The following is a 25,048-nucleotide window of genomic DNA, read 5'->3' as shown; positions in this document are numbered from 1 at the left end:
TCTTCTTCTTCTTCTTCTTCTTCTTCTTCTTCTTCTTCTATATCTTCTTCTTCTTCTTCTTCTATATCTTCTTCTTCTTCTTCTTCTATATCTTCTTCTTCTTCTTCTTCTTCTTCTTCTTCTTCTATATCTTCTTCTCCTTCTTCTCCTTCTTCTTCTTCTCCTTCTTCTTCTATATTTTCTTCTTCTCCTTCTTCTCCTTCTTCTTTTATATCTTCTTCTATATCTTCTTCTTCTATATCGTCTTCATCTTCTTCTTCTATATCTTCTTCTTCTTCTCCTTCTTCTTCTCCTTCTTCTTCTTCTATATCTTCTTCTTCTTCTCCTTCTTCTTCTCCTTCTTCTTCTTCTCCTTCTTCTTCTTCTATATCTCCTTCTTCTCCTTCTTCTTCTATATCTTCTTCTATATATTCTTCTATATCTCCTTCTTCTTCTTCTTCTTCTTCTTCTTCTTCTATATCTTCTTCTTCTTCTTCTTCTATATCTTCTTCTTCTTCTTCTTCTTCTATATCTTCAATATCTTCTTCTTCTATATCTTCTTCTTCTATATCTTCTTCTTCTTCTATATCTTCTTCTTCTTCTATATCTTCTATATCTTCTTATTCTATATCTTCTTATTCTATATCTTCTTCTTCTTCTATATCTTCTTCTTCTTCTTTTATATCTTCTTCTTCTTCTTCTATATCTTCTTCTTCTTCTTCTATATCTTCTATATCTTCTTCTTCTTCTACTATATCTTCTATATCTTCTTCTTCTTCTATATCTTCTTCTTCTTCTTCTTCTTCTTCTTCTTCTTCTTCTTCTTCTTCTTCTTCTTCTTCAACTTCTTCTTCTTCTTCAACTTCTTCTTCTTCTTCTTCTATATCTTCTTCTTCTTCTTCTTCTATATCTTCTTCTTCTTCTTCTATATCTTCTTCTTCTTCTATATCTTCTTCTTCTATATCTTCTTCTTCTTCTTCTATATCGTATTCTTCTTCTTCTTCTTCTTCTTCTTCTTCTATATCTTCTTCTTCTTCTATATCTTCTTCTTCTTCTATATCTTCTTCTTCTTCTTCTATATCATCTTCTTCTTCTTCTTCTCCTTCTTCTATATCTTCTTCTTCTTCTATATCTTGTTCTTCTTCTTCTTCTATATCTTCTTCTTCTTCTATATCTTCTTCTTCTTCTATATCTTCTTCTTCTTCTTCTTCTTCTTCTTCTTCTTCTTCTTCTTCTATATCTTCTTCTTCTTCTTCTTCTTCTTTTTCTTCTTCTATATCTTCTTCTTCTTCTTCTTTTTCTTCTTCTTCTTCTTCTTCTTCTTCTTCTTCTTCTTCTTCTTCTTCTTCTTCATCTTCTTCTTCTATATCTTCTTCTTCTTCTTCTTCTTCTTCTTCTTCTTCTATAACTTCTTCTTCTTCTTCTTCTATATCTTCTTCTTCTATATCTTCTTCTTCTTCTATATCTTCTTCTTCTTCTTCTTCTTCTTCTTCTTCTTCTTCTTCTTCTTCTTCTTCTTCTTCTATATCTTCTTCTTCTTCTATATCTTCTTCTTCTTCTTCTTCTTCTTCTTCTTCTTCTTCTTCTTCTTCTTCTTCTTCTTCTTCTATTTCTTCTTCTTCTTCTTCTTCTTCTTCTTCTTCTTCTTCTTCTTCTTCTTCTATATCTTCTTCTTCTTCTATATCTTCTTCTTCTTCTTCTTCTTCTTCTTCTTCTTCTTCTTCTTCTTCTTCTTCTATATCTTCTTCTTCTTCTATATCTTCTTCTCCTTCTTCTCCTTCTTCTCCTTCTTCTTCTATATTTTCTTCTTCTCCTTCTTCTTCTTCTATATCTTCTTCTATATCTTCTTCTATATCTTCTTCTTCTATATTGTCTTCATCTTCTTCTTCTATATCTTCTTCTTCTTCTATATCTTCTTCTTCTTCTTCTTCTATATCTTCTTCTTCTTCTATATCTTCTTCTTCTTCTTCTTCTTCTTCTTCTTCTTCTTCTTCTTCTTCTTCTTCTTCTTCTTCTTCTACTTCTTCTATATCTTCTTCTTCTTCTATATCTTCTTCTTCTTCTTCTATATCTTCTTCTTCTTCTTCTATATCTTCTTCTTCTTCTTCTTCTTCTTCTTCTTCTTCTTCTTCTTCTTCTTCTTCTTCTTCTTCTTCTTCTTCTATAACTTCTTCTTCTTCTTCTTCTTCTTCTTCTTCTTCTTCTTCTATATCTACTTCTTCTTCTTCTATATCTTCTTCTTCTTCTTCTATATCTTCTTCTTCTTCTATATCTTCTTCTTCTTCTTCTTCTTCTTCTTCTTCTTCTCTATATCTTCATCTTCTTCTATATCTTCTTCTCCTTCTTCTCCTTCTTCTCCTTCTTCTTCTATATTTTCTTCTTCTCCTTCTTCTTCTTCTATATCTTCTTCTATATCTTCTTCTATATCTTCTTCTTCTATATTGTCTTCATCTTCTTCTTCTATATCTTCTTCTTCTTCTATATCTTCTTCTTCTTCTTCTTCTATATCTTCTTCTTCTTCTATATCTTCTTCTTCTTCTTCTTCTTCTTCTTCTTCTTCTTCTTCTTCTTCTTCTTCTTCTTCTTCTTCTTCTTCTTCTTCTTCTTCTACTTCTTCTATATCTTCTTCTTCTTCTATATCTTCTTCTTCTTCTTCTATATCTTCTTCTTCTTCTTCTTCTTCTTCTTCTTCTTCTCTATAACTTCTTCTTCTTCTTCTTCTTCTTCTTCTTCTTCTATATCTTCTTCTTCTTCTTCTATATCTTCTTCTTCTTCTTCTATATCTTCTTCTTCTTCTATATCTTCTTCTTCTATATCTTCTTCTTCTTCTTCTATATCTTCTTCTTCTTCTTCTTCTTCTTCTTCTTCTTCTTCTTCTTCTTCTTCTTCTTCTTCTTCTTCTTCTTCTTCTTCTTCTTCTTCTACTTCTTCTATATCTTCTTCTTCTTCTATATCTTCTTCTTCTTCTTCTGTATCTTCTTCTTCTTCTTCTTCTTCTTCTTCTTCTTCTTCTTCTTCTTCTTCTTCTTCTATAACTTCTTCTTCTTCTTCTTCTTCTTCTTCTTCTTCTTCTTCTTCTTCTTCTTCTTCTTCTTCTTCTTCTTCTTCTTCTTCTTCTTCTTCTTCTTCTTCTTCTTCTTCTTCTATATCTTCTTCTTCTTCTTCTATATCTTCTTCTTCTTCTTCTATATCTTCTTCTTCTTCTATATCTTCTTCTTCTATATCTTCTTCTCTTCTTCTTCTTCTTCTTCTTCTTCTTCTTCTTCTTCTATATCTTCTTCTTCTTCTATATCTTCTTCTTCTTCTATATCTTCTTCTTCTTCTATATCATCTTCTTCTTCTTCTATATCATCTTCTTCTTCTTCTATATCATCTTCTTCTTCTTCTTCTCCTTCTTCTATATCTTCTTCTTCTTCTATATCTTGTTCTTCTTCTTCTTCTATATCTTCTTCTTCTTCTATATCTTCTTCTTCTTCTTCTTCTTCTATATCTTCCTCTTCTTCTATATCTTCTTCTTCTTCTTCTTCTTCTTCTTCTTCTTCTTCTATATCTTCTTCTTCTTCTTCTTCTTTTTCTTCTTCTATATCTTCTTCTTCTTCTTCTTCTTCTTCTTCTTCTTCTTCTTCTTCTTCTTCTTCTTCTTCTTCTTCTTCTATAACTTCTTCTTCTTCTTCTTCTATATCTTCTTCTTCTTCTTCTATATCTTCTTCTTCTTCTATATCTTCTTCTTCTATATCTTCTTCTTCTTCTTCTTCTTCTTCTTCTTCTTCTTCTTCTTCTTCTTCTTCTTCTTCTTCTTCTTCTTCTTCTTCTTCTTCTATATCTTCTTCTTCTTCTTCTTCTTCTATATCTTCTTCTTCTTCTATATCTTCTTCTTCTTCTTCTTCTTCTTCTTCTTCTTCTTCTTCTTCTTCTTCTTCTTCTTCTATATCTTCTTCTTCTTCTTCTTCTTCTATATCTTCTTCTTCTTCTATATCTTCTTCTTCTTCTATATCTTCTTCTTCTATATCTTCTTCTTCTTCTTCTTCTTCTTCTTCTTCTTCTTCTTCTTCTTCTTCTTCTTCTTCTTCTATATCTTCTTCTTCTTCTATATCTTCTTCTTCTATATCTTCTTCTTCTTCTTCTTCTTCTTCTTCTTCTTCTTCTTCTTCTTCTTCTTCTTCTTCTTCTTCTTCTTCTTCTTCTTCTTCTTCTTCTATATCTTCTTCTTCTTCTTCTTCTTCTATATCTTCTTCTCCTTCTTCTCCTTCTTCTCCTTCTTCTCCTTCTTCTCCTTCTTCTCCTTCTTCTCCTTCTTCTCCTTCTTCTTTTATATTTTCTTCTTCTCCTTCTTCTTCTTCTATATCTTCTTCTATATCTTCTTCTTCTATATTGTCTTCATCTTCTTCTTCTATATCTTCTTCTTCTTCTCCTTCTTTTTCTTCTATATCTCCTTCTTCTCCTTCTTCTTCTATATCTTCTTCTATATATTCTTCTATATCTCCTTCTTCTTCTTCTTCTTCATCTTCTTCTTCTTCTTCATCTTCTATATCTTCTTCTTCTATATCTTCTTCTTCTCCTTCTTCTCCTATATCTTCTTCTATATCTTCTTCTTCTTCTCCTTCTTCTTCTTCTTCTCCTTCTTCTCCTTCTTCTTCTTCTTCTTCTTCTTCTTCTTCTTCTTCTTCTTCTTTTTCTATATCTTCTTCTCCTTCTTCTCCTTCTTCTTTTTCTATATCTTCTTCTCCTTCTTCTCCTTCTTCTTTTTCTATATCTTCTTCTTCTTCTATATCGTCTTTTTCTTCTTCACTTATTTCTCTTCTATATAATTTTTTTAAAGAAATGCAGCTATTTTTGAGCGTAATAAATAGCTGGTGGCGCATGATGGAAGCGCCATTGTATGTGCTCCCTGGCAGTGGAAACACACAGACAGCAGGAGGTAAATTCAGCAGCAGGAAGAGGATGATTGTGTGGCAGCAGGCAGTCAATGAGGCAGGCAGCGAGACATAATAGGCTGTGGTACCTAGCGGTGGTACCAGGCCGTAAATACACAGCATGAGGTTCCAGACAGCGGTCGTGAAGCCCACATCGTGTCCAATACACAACTGGGACAACACAGTTTTCAACCCGGACACCTCTAAAAATAATATCACAAAGTATTAAAAAGTATATAATTTTTTTTTTGTTTTTTTTTAAAGAAATGCAGCTATTTTTCAGCGTAATAAATAGCTGGTGGCGCATGGTGGAAGCGCCATTGTATGTGCTCCCTGGCAGTGGAAACACACAGACAGCAGGAGGTAAATTCAGCAGCAGCAGCAGGAGGAGTATGATTGTGTGGCAGCAGGCAGTCAATGAGGCAGGCAGCGAGACATAATAGGCTGTGGTACTTAGCGGTGGCACCAGCCCATAAATACAGGAGGTCCCAGACAGCGGTCGTGAAGCCCACATCGTGTCCAATACACAACTAGAACAACACAGTTTTCAACCCGGGCACTTTAGAAAAATTAAACCTTTTTTTTTATTGTTTTTTTCTTTTTTTTTTAAGGCAAATTTAACAGATAGCTATTGTTGGACGTAATAGCTGGTGGCAGAGTGGCAGCAGAAGGTAAATCTGTGTACCCTGGCAGTGGGAAACACAGACCTACAGCAGCAGCAGGAATGGAGGAGTAGTGTGAGTGTGGCAGCAGGTAGGCAGCGTGACATAATAGCCCTGGTACCTAGCGGTGATACCAGGGCTGTAAATAAACACAGGAGGTTCCAGACAGCGGTCGTGCAGCCCACATCGTGTCCAATACACAACTGGGACAACACAGTTGTCAACCCGGGCACCTCAGAAAAATTAAATCTTTTTTTTTTTAATGTTTTTTTTTGTTAGTTTTTTTTTACAGCAAATTACACATATAGCTATTGTTGGATGTAATAGCTGGTGGCAGAGTGGAAGCAGAAGGTAAATCTGTGTACCCTGGCAGTGGGAAACACAGACAGACAGCAGCAGCAGCAGGAGGAATGGAGGAGTAGTGTGAGTGTGGCAGCAGGTAGGCAGCGTGACATAATAGCCCTGGTATCTAGCGGTGATACCAGAGCTGTAAATAAACACAACAGGAGGTCCCAGACAGTGGTCGTGCAGCCCACATCGTGTCCAATACACAACTGGGACAACACAGTTTTCAACCCGGGCACCTCAGAAAAATTAAATCCTTTTTTTTTTATGTTTTTTTTGTTTTTTTTACAGCAAATTACACATATAGCTATTGTTGGACGTAATAGCTGGTGGCAGAGTGGCAGCAGAAGGTAAATCTGTGTACCCTGGCAGTGGGAAACACACACAGACAGACAGCAGAAGGGCAGTACACAGCAGCCCACTGTAGGTGTAAAATGTGTGGCTACAGGCGACATAATAGTCAAACTGAACCAGGCTGGTTTAGTAGTGAGCAGGAGCCAGGAGGTGGTAAAGGGTGGTAAGGCATATTAACGATGGTTCCGGCAGCCAGTTCATGTCCCCCTCTCGCCGACAACAGGGGCCAGGAACTCGCCTTCCACCCACGCCTGGTTCATCTTGAGAAACGTCAGTCTGTCCACAGACTTGTGAGACAGACGTGAGCGTTTCTCGGTGACCACGCCACCAGCTGCACTGAAGCAGCGCTCGGACAGCACGCTGGAAGGGGGACAGGACAGCACTTCCAGGGCGTACTGCGCCAGCTCGCTCCAGATCTCCAGGCGCTTGACCCAATACTCCATGGGATCAACAGGGGCATCGCTGTCAAGGTCGCTGTAGGACCCCATGTAGTCAGCCACCATGCGGGTCAGGCGCTGGCTGTGACCGGAGGAGGATGCTGCTGCATGCACCTCCTCTCTAGTCACTGCTGGAGCCTCTACAGTCCTGTAGAGCTCGTTGCTGAGAGACAGCAGGCCTGTGGGGCGCTTGCTGCTGGATGCAGGCACCTGCTGCTGCCTCTGTGCTGGCTGGACAGTGGGGGTGGAAGGCTGGGGGAAGGCTTCCTCCAAGCGCTCAACAAGGGCCTGCTGCAAGCTCCTTATTTGTTGCGCTGGGTCTCCTCCTGTAGGAGGCAGGAACTGGCTCATCTTCCCCTTGAGGCGTGGGTCCAACATCATGCTGATCCAGATGTCCTCCCTCTGCTTCATCTGGATCACCCTGGGGTCCCTGTGCAGGCACGTCAGCATGTGCGCTGCCATTGGGAAGAGGCGGGCCACGTGTGCTGGCACATCGACGGCAGTGCTGTCCTCATCCTCCTCCTCTGCCACTGCACTGTGCTGATCCCCCTCATCAGCAGCAAGGTCAGGGACCTCCACCAAGTCCTCCTCCTCCTCCCCCTCAGAGGTGGACTGTGCAGCTGCATGCCGCTCCTGCTGGGCCAAGGCTGCCGCTCCCTGTTCCAGCAAAGCATCGAGGGCCCTGTTCAGCAGACAAACCAGGGGCACCCACTCGCACACCATAGCATGGTCCCTGCTCACCATGTTGGTGGCCTGCAGAAAGGGAGCCAGCACTAAGCACACCTGCTGCATGTGCCCCCAGTCGTCATCGGGGACGATGGACGGGATGTTGCTGGTCTTGTCCCTTGTCTGAGCGGCGGACACAGTGGCCAGGGCAAGGTACTGGTTGACAGCGTGCTTCTGTTCAACCAGACACTCCAACATCGCCAGGGTGGAGTTCCAGCGAGTTGGAACGTGAAGGATCAGCCGATGGCGTGGCAGCTCCAGCTCCTTTTGCACGTCTTCCAGGCTCGCAGAGGCTGCAGGCGAGCGCCGGAAGTGACGCACAACATTCCTTGCCGTTTCCAGCAGTTCGCCCATCCCCTGGTAGGTGCGCAAGAACTTCTGCACCACCAGGTTCAGCACATGGGCAAGACAGGGGATGTGGGTCAGGTTTCCCCTGTCGATTGCGGCAACCAGATTGGCCTTATTGTCGGCCACCACCTCTCCGACTCTGAGGCCTCTGGGGGTCAGCCAAATCCTCTCCTGCTCCTGGAGTTTGGCCAACACATGGGTTACCGTCAGTTTGGTCTTCCCAAGGCTGACCAATTGCAGCAGCGCTTGGCAGTGGCGTGGCTTCACGCTGCTGATGAGGCGGGGGGTTTGGCCAGGTGTGCCGGAGGATGGCAGAGGATTGGAGGAACCTGCTGCAGTTCCCCTGACCCTGCGGGGTGGCACCACCCACTGTGTTGCTGCTGCTGCTGTGCCCGCTGCTGCTCTCCCATCCTCACCCCCTTCCACCAAGCTGACCCAGTGGACAGTGAAGGACAGGTAGCGGCCTGTCCCAAAGCGGCTGCTCCAGGAGTCCATGGTGACGTGGACCCTTTCACCAACCGCGTGCTCCAGCCCTCGCTCAACATTGGCCATGACAAAGCGGTGCAGTGCAGGCATGACCTGGCGGGCGAAGAAGTGTCTGCTGGGGAGCTGCCAGTCTGGGGCTGCACAAGCAAGCAGCGCACGCATGTCGCTCCCCTCCTGCACGAGCGTGTACGGCAGGAGTTGGGAGCACATGGCCCGTGCCAGCAAGCCGTTCAGCTGCCGCACGCGACGGCTGCTGGGAGGCAGAGCCCTAACCACCCCCTGGAAGGACTCGCTCAAAAGGCTCTGGCGTCGCTTTTTGCTAGCACAGGAATCAGGGGAGACAGCAGAGGAGGCCACTGAGGACTGGCTGCCAGAACAGGCCTCAGTGTCGGCGGCAGGAGTTGCAGAGGGGGGAGGAGCAGTGCGTTTCCGCACTCCTGCTGGTGGTGCTGGAGGAGCAGGAGGGCGGGTGGCTGCTGTTGCTGCTGCTGCTGCTGAAGGCTGTGCAGTGATGGGTGTGGTGCCACTGCCAGCACCAGATGCCTTCAGCCTCTGGAACTCCTCATGCTGGTGGTAATGTTTAGCAGCAAGATGGTTGATAAGAGAGCTGGTGCTGAACTTTAAGGGGTCTGCACCTCTGCTCAACTTCCGCTGACAGTGGTTGCAAGTGGCGTACTTGCTGTAAACTGTGGACATGGTGAAAAATTGCCAGATTGGTGACAAGAAACCCCCCCTACGGCCTGGAGCCGCTGCTGCCGGCCTGTCTCCCTGTGGTGGTTGGGGGGGGGGGGGGCTTGGGTGCGGCTGGTGGTGGTACTGGCAGATGCCGCTGCTGCTGCTGCTGAGCCTGAGACACCAGCAGGCTGTGGGACCTGCCTACTGCTGCCAATGCTTGCAATGATGCGCCTCCTTGCAAGGCCCACAAGCGCATCCTCCTCCTCCTCCTCCTCAGAGCTGCTGATGATGACATCCCCAGGTGCTGGTGGTGGCACCCAGTCTTTGTCTGTCACCCTGTCATCATCATCATCATCCTCCCCCTCCTGAAACATGTCCTGCTGGGATGATGACCCCCCAAACTCCTCTCCTGATGCATGGATGGGCTGCTTGACTGTCGCCACAGTCTTGCTGTCCAATCCCTCCTCCCCCAAAGTGCCCATCAGCATCTCCTCCTCAAAATCGCCAACAACAGCAGACAATTGACTTATGATGCCTGGGGTCAAAAGACTGCTGAATGACAGATCGCCAACTGACGGTGAACTGGCCTCCTCCCCAGGCCCTGCTGGGTGGCTGCTGCGAACAGGAGTGGTGGTGAGGGTGGAGGCCTCGGATGCAGAGCTGATGGCGGGCTGCTCATCCTTCGTCATCAGTTGCACCACAGTGGCTGCATCCTTTTCCTCAATGGGACGTTTCCGACCCGGCTGGAGGAAAATAGGAGCAGGTACTACACGCTGCTGCTGCTGTGTCTCTGCAGCGTGAGTTGCAGATGCTCCTGCTGGGTGCCCAAGGCGTCCACGGCCAGTGGCTATAGGTGGAATGTTAGCCACTGATGCAGCTGCTGCTGCTGCGGAACTGTGCATGGTGGCGCGGCTTGCCACAATGCTGCTCCCTCTCCTCCTGATTCCCTAGCTGCCCTTCCCCTTGCCCAAACCGCGCTGGCTGCCACTTCCAGACATCTTAGATGTTTTGGGCGTAAACAAAAAAGTTTTTTAAAAGGGCGGGTGAAAAAGTGGGGTACTTTAATGGAGTGGGTTGGTGGGTGAGGTGACACTAATCACTAAGTGATTAGATCGCTAAGTGATTACTAGTACAGTACAAATACAAAATACAATAATCAGTAATCAGTAAGTGTGAACAGTGAGTGTGTCCCCTAGTACACTAACTAGAAAATACAATAATCAGTAGTAATCAGATTCAGTAGAAGGAAATAGAGTGTGTGTACACTACAGACAGTGCACGCACACACACACACGCAGGAGCTAGCCTATGAACAGTGACTAAGTGTCCCTAGTACAGTAAGTACAACTAGAAAATACAATAATCAGATTCAGTAGTAACTAATCAGATGATTCAGTAGAAGAGAATACTGTGTACTGTGTACACTACAGACAGTGCACGCACACACACACACACACACACACACACACACACAGGAGCTATAAACATTAACAGTGAGTGTCCCTAGTACAGTATAACTACAAAATACAATAATCACTCAGTAAGTAAAGGACAAGACAGGGTAGAATACACAGCAGAAACACTGGTATAGATGAGAAATAAACTAACAGAGGACAGGAGGACAGCTGCACACACAGGCAAGGCCCTGAGGCCTAAAGCTGTGTAAGCTTGCCTGCAGCAGCAGCTGTCTCTATGTAACACACAAGCTACTAACTAAAATACAATCTCTATCTAGCTAACAACACTATAGGTGTATATAGCAGGTGTATGTGAGCAAAAACGCTAGGTGATTGACCACAATAGAGCACTTGCTAAGCCAAAGCACAAAGGAGCAGATCTCTCTCTGTACAAGTCAAGCAAGGACGGAAAAACCGAACATGGCGGCCGCTATTTATAGGGTAGGGGCTGGCCAGGGTCCCCCTCTGTGATTGGCTGCCGTCAGAGGGCCTGGGAGCCCTCTGATTGGCTCTAAGGACATCAATCTGGGCTATGACGCTATTCGAGCTCGGTATTCGAGCTCGAATAGCGCTGTTTGCTCGAATAGCGCGAATAGTGAGTGGGCTATTCGAGTTCACTCGAATAGCCCATTCGAATAGCTGCAGCTATTCGAGCTCGGTATTCTACCTCGAATAGCTGAAAAAGAGCTCAAATATTCGAGCTACTCGAATATTCGAGCTCTGCTGAGCATCCCTGACTCTCACCAATATTCAATGGTTGATTTATCACAGATCAGCAGAACTCGTTTTTCAAATAGCTCCCATGTCAGTCAGCCTTCTTTCTCCTGTGTGTAGCTGCACGTTTTTCTTCAATTTGTTCCTCAAAACGAAAAATCACAACATAGCGTAAAACTGTATCACACTTCACTTTTAACTGTTATCACAGTGCACCCTTATATTGGTGAGTGCACCCCACGCTTTGTGTCCGTGATCAAAACCGCCACCGTTCAAGAATAGAAGGACTACTCGCTCACCGGATCAATATGCTGACCAACCAGGGACCAGCAGTTATCACTTAAGAGTAACCACTGAGATCTTCAGACTCCTGTTTTCCTCATAGCCGGGATCCTTATTCTGGCTTTTCCTCAAAAGAAGTAGTTGTAAAACATAGTGTGAAACTGCATTAACTTCCAGCTCCCTCACACGTGCAGAATTGAGTGCACCTCTTGCAACACTAAGTGCACCCCACGCTATATACCCGTGCTTTGACCACCACCGCTATCTCTGGTACAAATGCACGCTCACCAGATCCAAATGCTGGCCTGACGAGGGACAGCAATCAGCGCTTCAATGTCAGCAATAAACTTTGAACATCAGTCTTGATCAGCACCTCCCACAAGTAGACACACGATCAGTTATTCAATGAAAAATATCTTTATTCAAATAGACTCCAGAGTAATAACACATTTCACGGGTTGCATCCCGCTTCATCAGGCAATATGTGGAGCTCTGAGGTTGTGCAGATAGGTGCAGCACATGACATTGAAAAACGAGTTTTGCTGATCTGTGATAAATCGGCCATTGAATATTGGTGGGAGTATTTAGTGTATCAGAATCTGAAGATCACCATAATAAGTGGAACTTTATGTCATAGATTGTTTGACTGATTGTGAGGAGTGAGCACTGTACGGACATTCTTTGTACAGAGCTGGAACCTGCTGCACTTCCCCTGACCCTGCTGCGGGGTGGCAACACCCACTGGGGTGATGATGCTGCTGCTGCTGCTGCTGTCCCCTCCTCACCCACTTCCACCAAACTGACCCATTGTGCGGTGAAGGACAAATAGCGGCCTGTCCCGAACTGGCTGTTCCATGAGTCCATTGTCACATGGACCCGCTTACCCACCGCATGGTCAAGCCCATGTTCCATGTTGGCCTTTACAAATTGGTGTAGTGCTAGGATGTCCGTCCGTGCAAAGTAGTGTCGGCTGGGGATTGGCCAATCCAGCGCTGCGCACTGCAGGAGCGCACGCATCTGGCTCCCCTCCTGCACAAACGAGTACGGGAGGAGCTGGGAGGACATGGCCCATGCAAGCAGGCCATTCAGCTGGCGTAGGCGACGGCTGCCGGGAGCCTGAGCCCTGACCACAAAGGACTCACTCAGCAGGGTCAGGTGGCATTTTTGGCTTGCCGAGGAGGGAGCAGAGGAGACCACTGAGGACTGGCTGTCTGAAAAGGCCTCAGTGTCGGCAGGAGTGGCAAAGAGGGTTATGGTGCTCTGACCACTGCAAGGGCCAGCGTCAGATTCCTTCAGCCTCTTGAATGCCTCATGCTCTTGTTTGTGCTTTTTTTTCCAGATGGTTTATGAAGCTGGAGGTACCATAGTTGGAGGGGTTAGACCCTCTGCTCAGCTTCACATGGCACACATTACAAGTCACAAACTTGCTTTCCAGTGAGGGCAGATGAAAAAACTGCCAGATTAGGGAGAGCAATTTTCCCTTACGCCCAGAATGGGATGCTGCTGATGATTTTATCCCTGTGGTGGTTGGGGCCTGGGGTTGAGTGGTGCGGCTAGTGGTAGTAGTGGCAGATGAAGCAGCAGGCTGTGGGTCACGCATTCCATGCCCACTGCTGCTCCTGCCAATGTCAGTGATGCTGATCCTCCATGCCAGACCCACTGACGCATTCTCCTCCTCAGAGTCAGAGCTGACATCCCCCTCCTGTGGATGGTAGTACTGGTCCTTCATCTCGTCATCAACATCATACTCCCCCTCCTTGAACAACTGCTGGGATGATGAGCCCACCTCAAACTCCTCTTCTGCTGACACATCACGGACAGACTCCCCCCCCCCCCCCCCCCCCCAATAACCACCGTCACCATCTCAGACTCTTCCACAAAGCCCATTACTTCCAGAATGTGTTTTGTAGGGCTGGTGGTGGGCTGCTCGTCATCCACCATCATCTGCATCACAGGCGCTGTGTCTTTCTCCTCCAATTTGTGCCACCGACCCTGCTTGAAAATGGCCGCTACACGCTGCTGCGTCTCTGCAGCGTGACTCCCCCTAACAGCTGGATGGCCAGTGGCTAGCGGCGGAATGGAGACTGAGGCGGCAGAACTGCTGACGGAGGCCTGCCCCGACTGCCAGTGCCAGACAAAGTACAAGATATGTGATGTCACAGATGATGTGTGGGGTACTTGTACTTTATTAATAGCGGGCTTGGACTTTGAATCAGCACGGAGTGACAGACAGCATAGTAGAACAAGACACACTGACACTGCTCACTGCTCAGTCAGCAGCACAGCAGCACTGCAATAATCTGTAGTAGCTAACACTGTACTACTCTGACTCTCTAACAACTAATAGCACTGCAGTAACTACACAATAACACAGTAATCCTACCTACCTATACTGTAACTACTAGCTAGCTAAGGCTAATAGCAGGCCAGCCAGCAGCAGGAGGCCTGGACTGTGCACAGCACACACACAGACACAGGACCTAACTAGCAGGCAGATGCTGCAGCTCAAAGTCTGACTGACTGACACTAACAAATTACACAGGCTAGCTAACTACAACACAATATAACAGTATGATAGTGCACTTGCTTAGCCAAACAGCACTGGAGTGTCTCTCAGTGTGCAGTCACAAAGCAAGGGCGATTCTTCATCATGGCCCCCTCATTATATACAGGAGGTACTGGCCAAGGTTCCCCTCTGTGATTGGTTGCTTGGGCTTAGGCTGGGAGCCCTCTGATTGGCTCAATGACATCATGGACGTCATCTCCATGGTTACAGTACCCGGATTCGGATATCCGACCTTAGTATCCGACGGATTCCAGATTTTCTGATTGATTTCCACAATAACTCGGATAGTACTATTTCGGATTTGGCCCAGGTATTCGGAATCCGAATCCGGTTCGGATAGTGGAAAAAGTTTGGATTATCTAGGTAACTCAGATATCCGAAATCTCGCTGAGCAGCACTGCTTCTGATGGATTCAAACTTTTGTGTAAGCTTGGATTGCAGTCACCTTTGCATAGGACTCTCTCGCCGATCTGGACTCCCAGCAAAGCTAAGAATAGGAATACTATATCGCAGACGCCTGCTTCTCAAGAAACCAAGACTGGGTGATTTTGATTTCTCTTGCACAGGAATACTTCACCCTAGATCTCTTCTAGTTTTGTTGAACATGGTCATTCCTTATGTTTAAATGGCGTTCTTCTGAGCTCGACCCCAGGCTAAGTGTCTCCCCCCTTGACCGCAGCTTTTCTCTGCGGTCATTGTAAGTTCAGAACACTTCTCCTCTTGATAAGTGGAGGATGATTCCTGAATGCTAATGTCTTGGTTACTCCACAAAAGGCTATGGGTTATTTACCACGTTAATGTGTCATATAGCCATGTGCATTTATTACTGCTCAAGTTGCTATGTTTTTTTGCGTTATAACCTTAAGTTTATATGTTTTCTTGTTATCTTCAAAAGTCATTCTGATATGATCATGCTAAATAGAAATATTAAATGCAATTCCAATTGTGTTACACATCCAGACAGCAACAGCTCTTATCTTGATCTATTATTGTTTGTACCCCCATTCAACAAAATATGGTACTTAAAATCCTTAGCCACAACATCCAAGTAATGAATTCTCCACATAAACGCAGGAAGGCCCTAGGCAGTATAAATTACTGCAAGCCGACCTCCTGTTTTTATAGGAAACACATCTATCCACAAATCATTTCCCATCTTATTTTGATAAAGCCTATAGTGGAGCATACTATACTACATTTGAATCAAAGACCAGAGGTGTTGCTGCTTTTATTAAAAACAGACTGCAGCTTGAGTGTCAGAAAATTTACAGAGACCCTAATAGCAGATTTATAATTCGTAAAGCTACAATAGATGGCAAAGAAGTAACATTATGCAATATTTATGCCCCCCCATACTTCACAATATTTATTGCTGAGGTGTTTAAAAAACTGGAAGCTTTTCATTCACAACACCTGATAATTGCAGGGGACTTTAATTGTGTCAATAATTACGGTGACCATACGTCCCGCTTTACCCGGGACACGTCCCGCCTTCGGGGGGGCGCTGTCCCAGGCTGCATGAGGTCCCGGGAAACGTCCCGCTTTTAGCAGCGGGACGTCCCGGCCTCGGGACTCTGGCCACCGTACAATGAACTAGCCGCAGCGTCTACTAGACGCTGCGCTAGTTCATTCCCCGCAGCCCCGCTCCAGCCTGCATTGTCCTTCTTTGGCAGGCACAGGCAGAACAGGGCTACGGGAAGATGGCGTCCGGAGGCGGAGCCCTGTACTGGAGACTATTTGTGTCTCCAGTACAGAGCTCCGCCTCCGGACGCCATCTTGCCGTAGCCCTGCTCTGCCTGTGAGAGGCTGAGCGGGAGATTGAAGATCGTCCAGGCCAGGGGGAGCTGCACACACCAGAGGCACCAGAGGCCGGCTGCGTGAGGGGACGTCTTCTGCCAGGTGAGTAAATGCTTTTTCTTGCAGGTGAAGTGTTTGCCCACATTGTGTACATTTTGTACTGACATGTTTGCCCGCATTGTGTTTATCTTGTACTGACATGTTTGCCCGCAGTGCGTTTATCTTGTACTGACATGTTTGCCCACCGTGCGTTCATTTTGTATTGACATGTTGCCCGCCGTGCGTTTATTTTGTACGGACATGTTTGCCCAAATTGTGTTCATTTTGTACTGACATGTTTGCCCAAATTGTGTTCATTTTGTACTGACATGTTTGCCCGCAGTGCGTTTATCTTGTACTGACATGTTTGCCCGCAGTGCATTTATCTTGTACTGACATGCAGGGGCGGACTGGCCTGGGGGGATGGGAGGCGTTTGCCCCCCGGGCCGCCGCCTGCTCACACATGGAGGGCCGGTGGGGCAGCATTAGTCATCACAGACAGCTGCCACTGCCCGCTGCTAGTATTTACAATACCAGCGGATCTGCAGCGTCCCTGCTGTTGCGATGGCTACAGAGCAGAGAAGTGTAGGGGGTGGATACCTCCAGTCGGCTGGGATCACATGGGGCCGGGCAGCCAATGAGGAAGCAGAGCCGCTCATACCATGTGATCGGAGGGCTCCGTAAGCTGGAGTCCATTGGCTTGTGTGCTGTCCTGCTCTCTCTCTCCCTGGCGCGATATTTAACTCTGTGGCCTGACAGGGAGAGAATGTGAAGAGCAGCTGCAGCAGCCTCGCAGAGAATTCCTGGCAGCACAGACCACAGAGTGCAGCTTGTGCTGCTGGAGTCAGGCAGCATTGCACAGGGAGACTGCTGTGAATACACAGCACGTCTGAATCCTGTGTGCAGGAGACAGGAGTTCCCTATAACTGCAAGGATGTGCAGTGAAGGCTGGTGTCTGGTGATAAAGTTGTCATTCTTCTGCTTTTTTTTCTCCCCCTTTCATCTCCTGCTCTGTCTCTCCACCCCCCTCTGTTTTCATACCCCCCTCCTCCCCCTCCATCTCATGTTCTCTTTCCCTCCCCCCTGTGTTTTCATATCCCCCCTTTACATCTCTACAGCACACTCTCCCTCCCCCTCTTATCCTATACATAGTAATATGACACTCTAACCCTACCATAGTCATAGCCTAATGTCCTACCATATTATTATTATGTATGTGTATAGCACGGAAATCTTCTGCAGCACATTACAGAGTACATAGTCATGTCACTGACTGTCCTCAGAGGAGCTCACACTCTAATCCTACCATAGTCATCGCCTAATGTCCTACCATATTATTATTATGTATTTATGTAGCACTGACATCTTCTGCAGCACATTACAGAGTACATAGCCATGTCACTGACTGTCCTCAGAGGAGCTCACACTCTAATCCTACCATAGTCATAGTCTAATGTCCTACCATATTATTATTATGTATTTATATAGCACTGACACCTCCTGCAGCACATTACAGAATACATAGTCATGTCACTGACTGTCCTCAGAGAAGCTCACACTCTAATCCTACCATAGCCATAGTCTAATGTCCTACCATATTATTATTATGTATTTATATAGCACTGACACCTCCTGCAGCACATTACAGAATACATAGTCATGTCACTGACTGTCCTCAGAGGAGCTCACACTCTAATCCTACCATAGTCATAGTCTAATGTCCTACCATATTATTATTATGTATTTATATAGCAGTGACATCTTCTGCAGCACATTACAGAGTACATAGTCATGTCACTGACTGTTCGCAGAAGAGCTCACAATCTAATCCTACCATAGCTATAGTCTAACGTCCTACCATATTATTATGTATTTATATAGCACTCACCACTTCTGTAGCACTTTACAGAATACTTAGTCATGTCACTGACTATCCGCAGAAGTGTTCACAATCTAATACTACCATAGTCATAGTCTAATGTCCTACCATATTATTACGATGTATTTATATAAATAGCACTGACACCTTCTGCAGACTTTACAGAGTACATAGTCCTGTCACTGACTGACTTTAGTCAATTTAATCTTTGTAATCTTGTAATCAGTAACCGTAACCTGATACTTAATTTCATCCGCTTTTCTATAATTCTGCTCTCAAATTCCTAGCATCACCCTAAGTTGCCCAAAAGCCTAGCCTTTAATCTTTTCTAACCGCCTTTATGTTTCTTTTACCTAACTTTAACTCCCTTTTTTTTTGTAAATGCCTAAAGGCCCATACACACGTCGGATTTCCGCGAACGACGGGTCGTTTGAACGTCCCGTCGTTCGCCCGCGAAATCGGGCGTGTGTACAGACTATCGTTCGTTTGATAAGAGTGAATTTGAGCGATCCGCCGGGCGGATCGCTCAAACTCACTCTTATCAAACGAACGATAGTCTGTACACACGCCCGATTTAGCAGGCGAACGACGGGACGGTCAAACGACCCGTCCGATCCGACGTGTGTATGGGCCTTTACCCAGATCTATCAGTTTCCCTAACTTCCCCCCCCCCCCCCTTCTGATGACTCTATCCTAACCCTGCTGTTGTCATGAGGTGGCTGGTGATAGTGGTACAAATCTGGCCCTACTGCCGGTAGGCACACAGGGATCCTTCACAGCATGCCAGCAAGCCAGCCCTGAGCCCAGCATCACTGCCAGCTTGGCCTGCATCATTGCTGCATAACCACCAGCCAGGCCGCAGCATAACTGCCAGCCAGGCCAGCACAGCATCACAGCCAGGCCAGGTAGCCCAGCAAGCACAGCATCACCACAAACCTAGCACAGCATAACTGCCAGCCGAGCACAGCGCCCAGGCCAGCTGAGGATAAGACAGGTGAGAAAAGTCTACCTATTTTAAATACTGCGTATTTATCATATTTAAGTTACACCATTGCTAGGTTCATGTACATTTGACCCCACCCATGACCACTCCCACTTTCTTGCTGCATAACCACGCCCATTTTTGGCGCGCTACGCGCGCCACATGCTTCCTCTCCCTTGGTGCCCAGGATCTTCCAGGATCCTAGCAACGCCCCAGCGGTGAACCTGGGCACTCTGGCTATCGCTCAGTTCAATGGGGGGCATAAGGCCACCACCCCTTTTCAAGCAAAATATTTGATTTCACTGGAAAATTTATTTAAAATATGATTGAGCAGCAATGATGGAGCATCAGTTTCCAGCAGATTTGATCACAGTGATCGAATCTGCTGTGGAAAATCAATTAGTGTATGAGCAGTGCACTATATACATTTGGGCTCGAGAAAGATATGGATTGGGGCTGGGACTACCGTGAAAGGGCCTCTAGGTTGTGTTTCCCCCCAGGCCAAAAGGTCCCAGTCCTCCCCTGCTGACATGTTTGCCCGCAGTGCGTTTATCTTGTACTGACATGTTTGCCCGCAGTGCGTTTATCTTGTACTGACATGTTTGCCCGCAGTGCGTTTATCTTGTACTGACATGTTTGTCCGCAGTGCGTTTATCTTGTACTGACATGTTTGCCCGCAGTGCGTTTGTCTTGTACTGACATGTTTGCCCGCAGTGCGTTTATCTTGTACTGACATGTATGCCTGCAGTGCGTTTATTTTGTACTGACATGTTTGCCCGCAGTGCGTTTATTTTGTACTGACATGTTTGCCTGCAGTGCGTTTATTTTGTGCTGACATGTTTGCCCGCAGTGCGTTTATTTTGTGCTGACATGTTTGCCCGCAGTGCGTTTATTTTGTGCTGAAATGTTGCCCCCATTGCGTTTATTTTGTGCTGACATGTTTGCCCCCATTGCGTTTATTTTGTGCTGACATGTTTGCCCCCATTACGTTTATTTTGTACTGACATGTTTGCCCCCATTGTGTTTATTTTATGCTGACATGTTGCCCGCAATGCGTTTATTTTGTGCTGAAATGTTGCCCGCAATGCGTTTATTTTGTGCTGAAATGTTGCCCGCAATGCGTTTATTTTGTGCTGACATGTTGCCCATTGCGTTTATTTTGTGGTGTCTGGGGTAACTGTTGCTGCATTTATTATTTAATGGTCATAGTTGGCTGTGTGTCAGAGACCGCGGAAGAGCCGCCGCCATGAGTCAGCGGCAGGCGGCTCTTTCCGTGCACGATGGGGCCAAGCACGGGGAGGCAGCCGCCTCCACTCAGCCTGAGGCGGCTGTCCCCTTGCGAAGCATGGCAGAGAGTCGCACATGTCCCCGCTGCGGAGATTCCGCAGAGCGGGGCTGCTGTGGCTGGGACTCATAGTCCCTTCAGTTTCAGGAGGACGCGCGTGCGCGCGGAAAGGCAGAATAGATATAGCTGCCAGAAGTGAGTCAGCTGGCCAGGCTGATCAGCTGACTCTTTCCCCCCTCCTCATTGGTTCTACACTTGGGGAGGTGCTGGGGAGAGGGTTGTGTATATATACGGCTGGCTGGTCATTTCTCTGGTGTCTGGCGTTGCGATCACTTCTGTGGGAGCACCCAGATCCGTAGTCAGATCCGCAAGTGTGCTGGGACCTGCTGGAGCTGTAATCCTACACTTAGCTAGATTCTGTTAATAGCTTAACCACTTGAGGACCTAGGGCTTTCTACCCCTTAAGGACCGGCCACTTTTTTTCCATTCAGACCACTGCAGCTTTCACGGTTTATTGCTCGCTCATACAACCTACCACCTAAATGAATTTTGGCTCCTTTTCTTGTCACTAATAAAGCTTTCTTTTGGTGCTATTTAATTGCTCCTGCGATTTTTACTTTTTATTATATTCAGCAAAAAAGACATGAATTTTGGCAAAAAAATGATTTTTTTTAACTTTCTGTGCTGACAGTTTTCAAATAAAGTAAAATTTCTGTATACATGCAGCGCGAAAAATGTGGACAAACATGTTTTTGATAAAAAAAACCCCATTCAGCGTATATTTATTGGTTTGGGTAAAAGTTATAGCGTTTACAAACTATGGTGCAAAAAGTGAATTTTCCCATTTTCAAGCATCTCTGACTTTTCTGACCCCCTGTCATGTTTCATGAGGGGCTAGAATTCCAGGATAGTATAAATACCCCCCAAATGACCCCATTTTGGAAAGAAGACATCCCAAAGTATTCACTGAGAGGCATAGTGAGTTCATAGAAGATATTAATTTTTGTCACAAGTAAGCGGAAAATGACACTTTGTGACACGAAAAAAAAAAAAAAAAAAGTTTCCATTTCTTCTAACTTGCACCAAAAAAAAATGAAATCTGCCACGGACTCACCATGCCCCTCTCTGAATACCTTGAAGGGTCTACTTTCCAAAATGGGATCATTTGTGGGGTGTGTTTACTGTCCTGACATTTTGGGGGGTGCTAAATTGTAAGCACCCCTGTAAAGCCTAAAGGTGCTCATTGGACTTTGGACCCCTTAGCGCAGTTAGGCTGCAAAAAAGTGCCACACATGTGGTATTGCCGTACTCAGGAGAAGTAGTATAATGTGTTTTGGGGTGTATTTTTACACATACCCATGCTGGGTGGGAGAAATATCTCTGTAAATGACAATTTGTTAATTTTTTTTACACACAATTGTCCATTTACAGAGTTATTTCTCCCACCCAGCATGGGTATGTGTAAAAATACACCCCAAAACACATTGTACTACTTCTCCTGAGTACGGCGATACCACATGTGTGGCACTTTTTTGCACCCTAACTGCGCTAAAGGGCCCAAAGTCCAATGAGTACCTTTAGGATTTCACAGGTCATTTTGAGAAATTTCGTTTCAAGACTACTCCTCACGGTTTAGGGCCCCTAAAATGCCAGGGCAGTATAGGAACCCCACAAATGACCCCATTTTAGAAAGAAGACACCCCAAGGTATTCCGTTAGGAGTATGGTGAGTTCATAGAAGATTTTATTTTTTGTCAAAAGTTAGCGGAAAATTGATTTGTATTGTTTTTTTCACAAAGTGTCATTTTCCACTAACTTTTGACAAAAAATAAAATCTTCTATGAACTCACCATACTCCTAACGGAATACCTTGGGGTGTCTTCTTTCTAAAATGGGGTCATTTGTGGGGTTCCTATACTGCCCTGGCATTTTAGGGGCCCTAAACCGTGAGGAGTAGTCTGGAAATCAAATTCCGCAAAATGACCTGTGAAAGCCTAAAGGTGCTCATTGGACTTTGGGCCCTTTAGCGCAGTTAGGGTGCAAAAAAGTGCCACACATGTGGTATCACCGTACTCGGGAGAAGTAGTACAATGTGTTTTGGGGTGAATTTTTACACATACCCATGCTGGGTGGGAGAAATATCTCTGTAAATGGACAATTGTGTGTAAAAAAATCAAAAGATTGTCATTTGCAGAGGTATTTCTCCCACCCAGCATGGGTATGTGTAAAAATACACCCCAAAACACATTGTACTACTTCTCCCGAGTACGGCAATACCACATGTGTGGCACTTTTTTGCACCCTAACTGCGCTAAAGGGCCCAAAGTCCAATGAGCACCTTTAGGCTTTCACAGGTCATTTTGCGGAATTTGATTTCCAGACTACTCCTCACGGTTTAGGGCCCCTAAAATGCCAGGGCAGTATAGGAACCCCACAAATGACCCCATTTTAGAAAGAAGACACCCCAAGGTATTCCGTTAGGAGTATGGTGAGTTCATAGAAGATTTTATTTTTTGTCACAAGTTAGCGGAAAATGACACTTTGTGAAAAAAACAATACAAATCAATTTTCCGCTAACTTTTGACAAAAAATAAAATCTTCTATGAACTCACCATACTCCTAACGGAATACCTTGGGGTGTCTTCTTTCTAAAATGGGGTCATTTGTGGGGTTCCTATACTGCCCTGGCATTTTAGGGGCCCTAAACCGTGAGGAGTAGTCTGGAAATCAAATTCCGCAAAATGACCTGTGAAAGCCTAAAGGTGCTCATTGGACTTTGGGCCCTTTAGCGCAGTTAGGGTGCAAAAAAGTGCCACACATGTGGTATTGCCGTACTCGGGAGAAGTAGTACAATGTGTTTTGGGGTGTATTTTTACACATACCCATGCTGGGTGGGAGAAATACCTCTGCAAATGACAATCTTTTGATTTTTTTACACACAATTGTCCATTTACAGAGATATTTCTCCCACCCAGCATGGGTATGTGTAAAAATTCACCCCAAAACACATTGTACTACTTCTCCCGAGTACGGTGATACCACATGTGTGGCACTTTTTTGCACCCTAACTGCGCTAAAGGGCCCAAAGTCCAATGAGCACCTTTAGGCTTTCACAGGTCATTTTGCGGAATTTGATTTCCAGACTACTCCTCACGGTTTAGGGCCCCTAAAATGCCAGGGCAGTATAGGAACCCCACAAATGACCCCATTTTAGAAAGAAGACACCCCAAGGTATTCCGTTAGGAGTATGGTGAGTTCATAGAAGATTTTATTTTTTGTCAAAAGTTAGCGGAAAATGACACTTTGTGAAAAAAACAATACAAATCAATTTTCCGCTAACTTTTGACAAAAAATAAAATCTTCTATGAACTCACCATACTCCTAACGGAATACCTTGGGGTGTCTTCTTTCTAAAATGGGGTCATTTGTGGGGTTCCTATACTGCCCTGGCATTTTAGGGGCCCTAAACCGTGAGGAGGAGTCTGGAAATCAAATTCCGCAAAATGACCTGTGAAATCCTAAAGGTACTCATTGGACTTTGGGCCCTTTAGCGCAGTTAGGGTGCAAAAAAGTGCCACACATGTGGTATCGCCGTACTCGGGAGAAGTAGTACAATGTGTTTTGGGGTGTATTTTTACACATACCCATGCTGGGTGGGAGAAATAACTCTGTAAATGAACAATTGTGTGTAAAAAAATCAAAAGATTGTCATTTACAGAGGTATTTCTCCCACCCAGCATGGGTATATGTAAAAATACACCCCAAAACACATTGTACTACTTCTCCCGAGTACGGCGATACCACATGTGTGGCACCTTTTTGCACCCTAACTGCGCTAAGGGGTCCAGAGTCCAATGAGTACCTTTAGGCTTTACAGGGGTGCTCAAAATTTAGCACCCCGCCCACTTGCCAGGACAGTTAACAAACCCCACAAATGACTCCATTTTGGAAAGAATACACAACAAGGTATTCCATGAGGGGAATGGTGAGGTCATTGAAAATTTTATTTTTTGTCACAAGTTAACGGAAAATGACACTTTGTTAAAAAAAAAAAAAAAATTCTGCTAACTTGTGACAAAAACTAAAATCTTTTATGAACTCACCGTGCACCTCACATAATACTTTAGGGTGTCCTCTTTCCAAAATGGGGTCATTTGTGGAGTCTGTCCTGGCATTTTAGGGTCTCTGCAATCATTACATGTATGGCCAGTATTAGGAGTTTCTGCTATACTCCTTATATTGGGTATACAAGTAATGCACTCTGGGCTGAAAGGAAAAATGAACGGCAAACATACCTTGCTCCACATCAATGGCAGTGATAACCTCAGGAGAGAGACACCCCGTGCCACCCTGCACTCAGGGTGAGCCACCAACTTATGTGACTGGGCCTCAGAACTTTAGTATACAGCATTATGCCTGTAGGATACAGCAATATGCCTGCCAATAGAGATGACTCTGTGTGGCATTAAAGCATCATCATAGGCCCAAATCACATATAAACCGGGGGTGTCCACACTCAAGGGAAATTCAAACATGCCGTCTTATATCGCCAACCCAGGACAGATCAGCAATATCAAGCATGGAAACCGATCCTTCTTCCCATTTTTATGCTTACCCGTTTGGTCTTCAAGCTTACCTCTCCTCTCCCTGCGACAATGTGCGAAAGACCACTGATTGTGTGCCTACTCCTGTGTCTGGAGTTCCCTAGGTTCTAATAGTGTACCTGCTCGTGGTACCTCTCAAAACACGGCCCTACGCATAGACCAGGCTGGTCAGGACAGCGGGGACAATAATAAACGGTGTCACTCCTTGTTCCAGCCCTGCTGCAGACACGGCAACGTTTTCTTCGGATGCGTTGACCTGGGGCACACGGAAGCTGATAGGCGTAATGCCTTCCATGCAGTCGGCTAGTTGCATCTGGGGGGGGGGGCCTGGCACCTCCTGGATACAGGATGTCCATAATGATCTCTTCCTGAAATTGGAGGAAAGATCCAGTTCTCCCAGCCTTACTGTAGAGAACAAAGCTGTTGTAAACTGTCAATTGAATCAGATAAAAAGACACTTTCTTATACCAGCGTCTTGTTTTCCGGGTAACTAAATAGGGCGCTAACCTCTGGTCATTG

The 25,048-nt window shown here is 45.1% G+C and overlaps 1 protein-coding gene across 1 annotated transcript in view; it reads left to right on the top strand.

Moving 5' to 3' along the window:
* LOC137536748 (uncharacterized) overlaps positions 1 to 25,048 on the top strand; it is a gene marked incomplete at its 5' end in the record, with an annotated part of 49,516 nt that overhangs the window by 988 nt on the left and 23,480 nt on the right. The window contains one exon of the mRNA XM_068258964.1: positions 2,794 to 3,136. Within this exon, the coding sequence (XP_068115065.1) occupies positions 2,794 to 3,136 (343 nt within the window). The remainder of the gene's footprint in view (positions 1 to 2,793; positions 3,137 to 25,048) is intronic.

Source organism: Hyperolius riggenbachi, chromosome 10 (assembly GCF_040937935.1).
Source record: "Hyperolius riggenbachi isolate aHypRig1 chromosome 10, aHypRig1.pri, whole genome shotgun sequence".
Lineage (NCBI taxonomy): Eukaryota > Metazoa > Chordata > Amphibia > Anura > Hyperoliidae > Hyperolius > Hyperolius riggenbachi.
The sequence above is the reverse complement of the archived record's forward strand: the minus strand, read 5'-3'. Positions and strand labels throughout refer to the sequence as shown.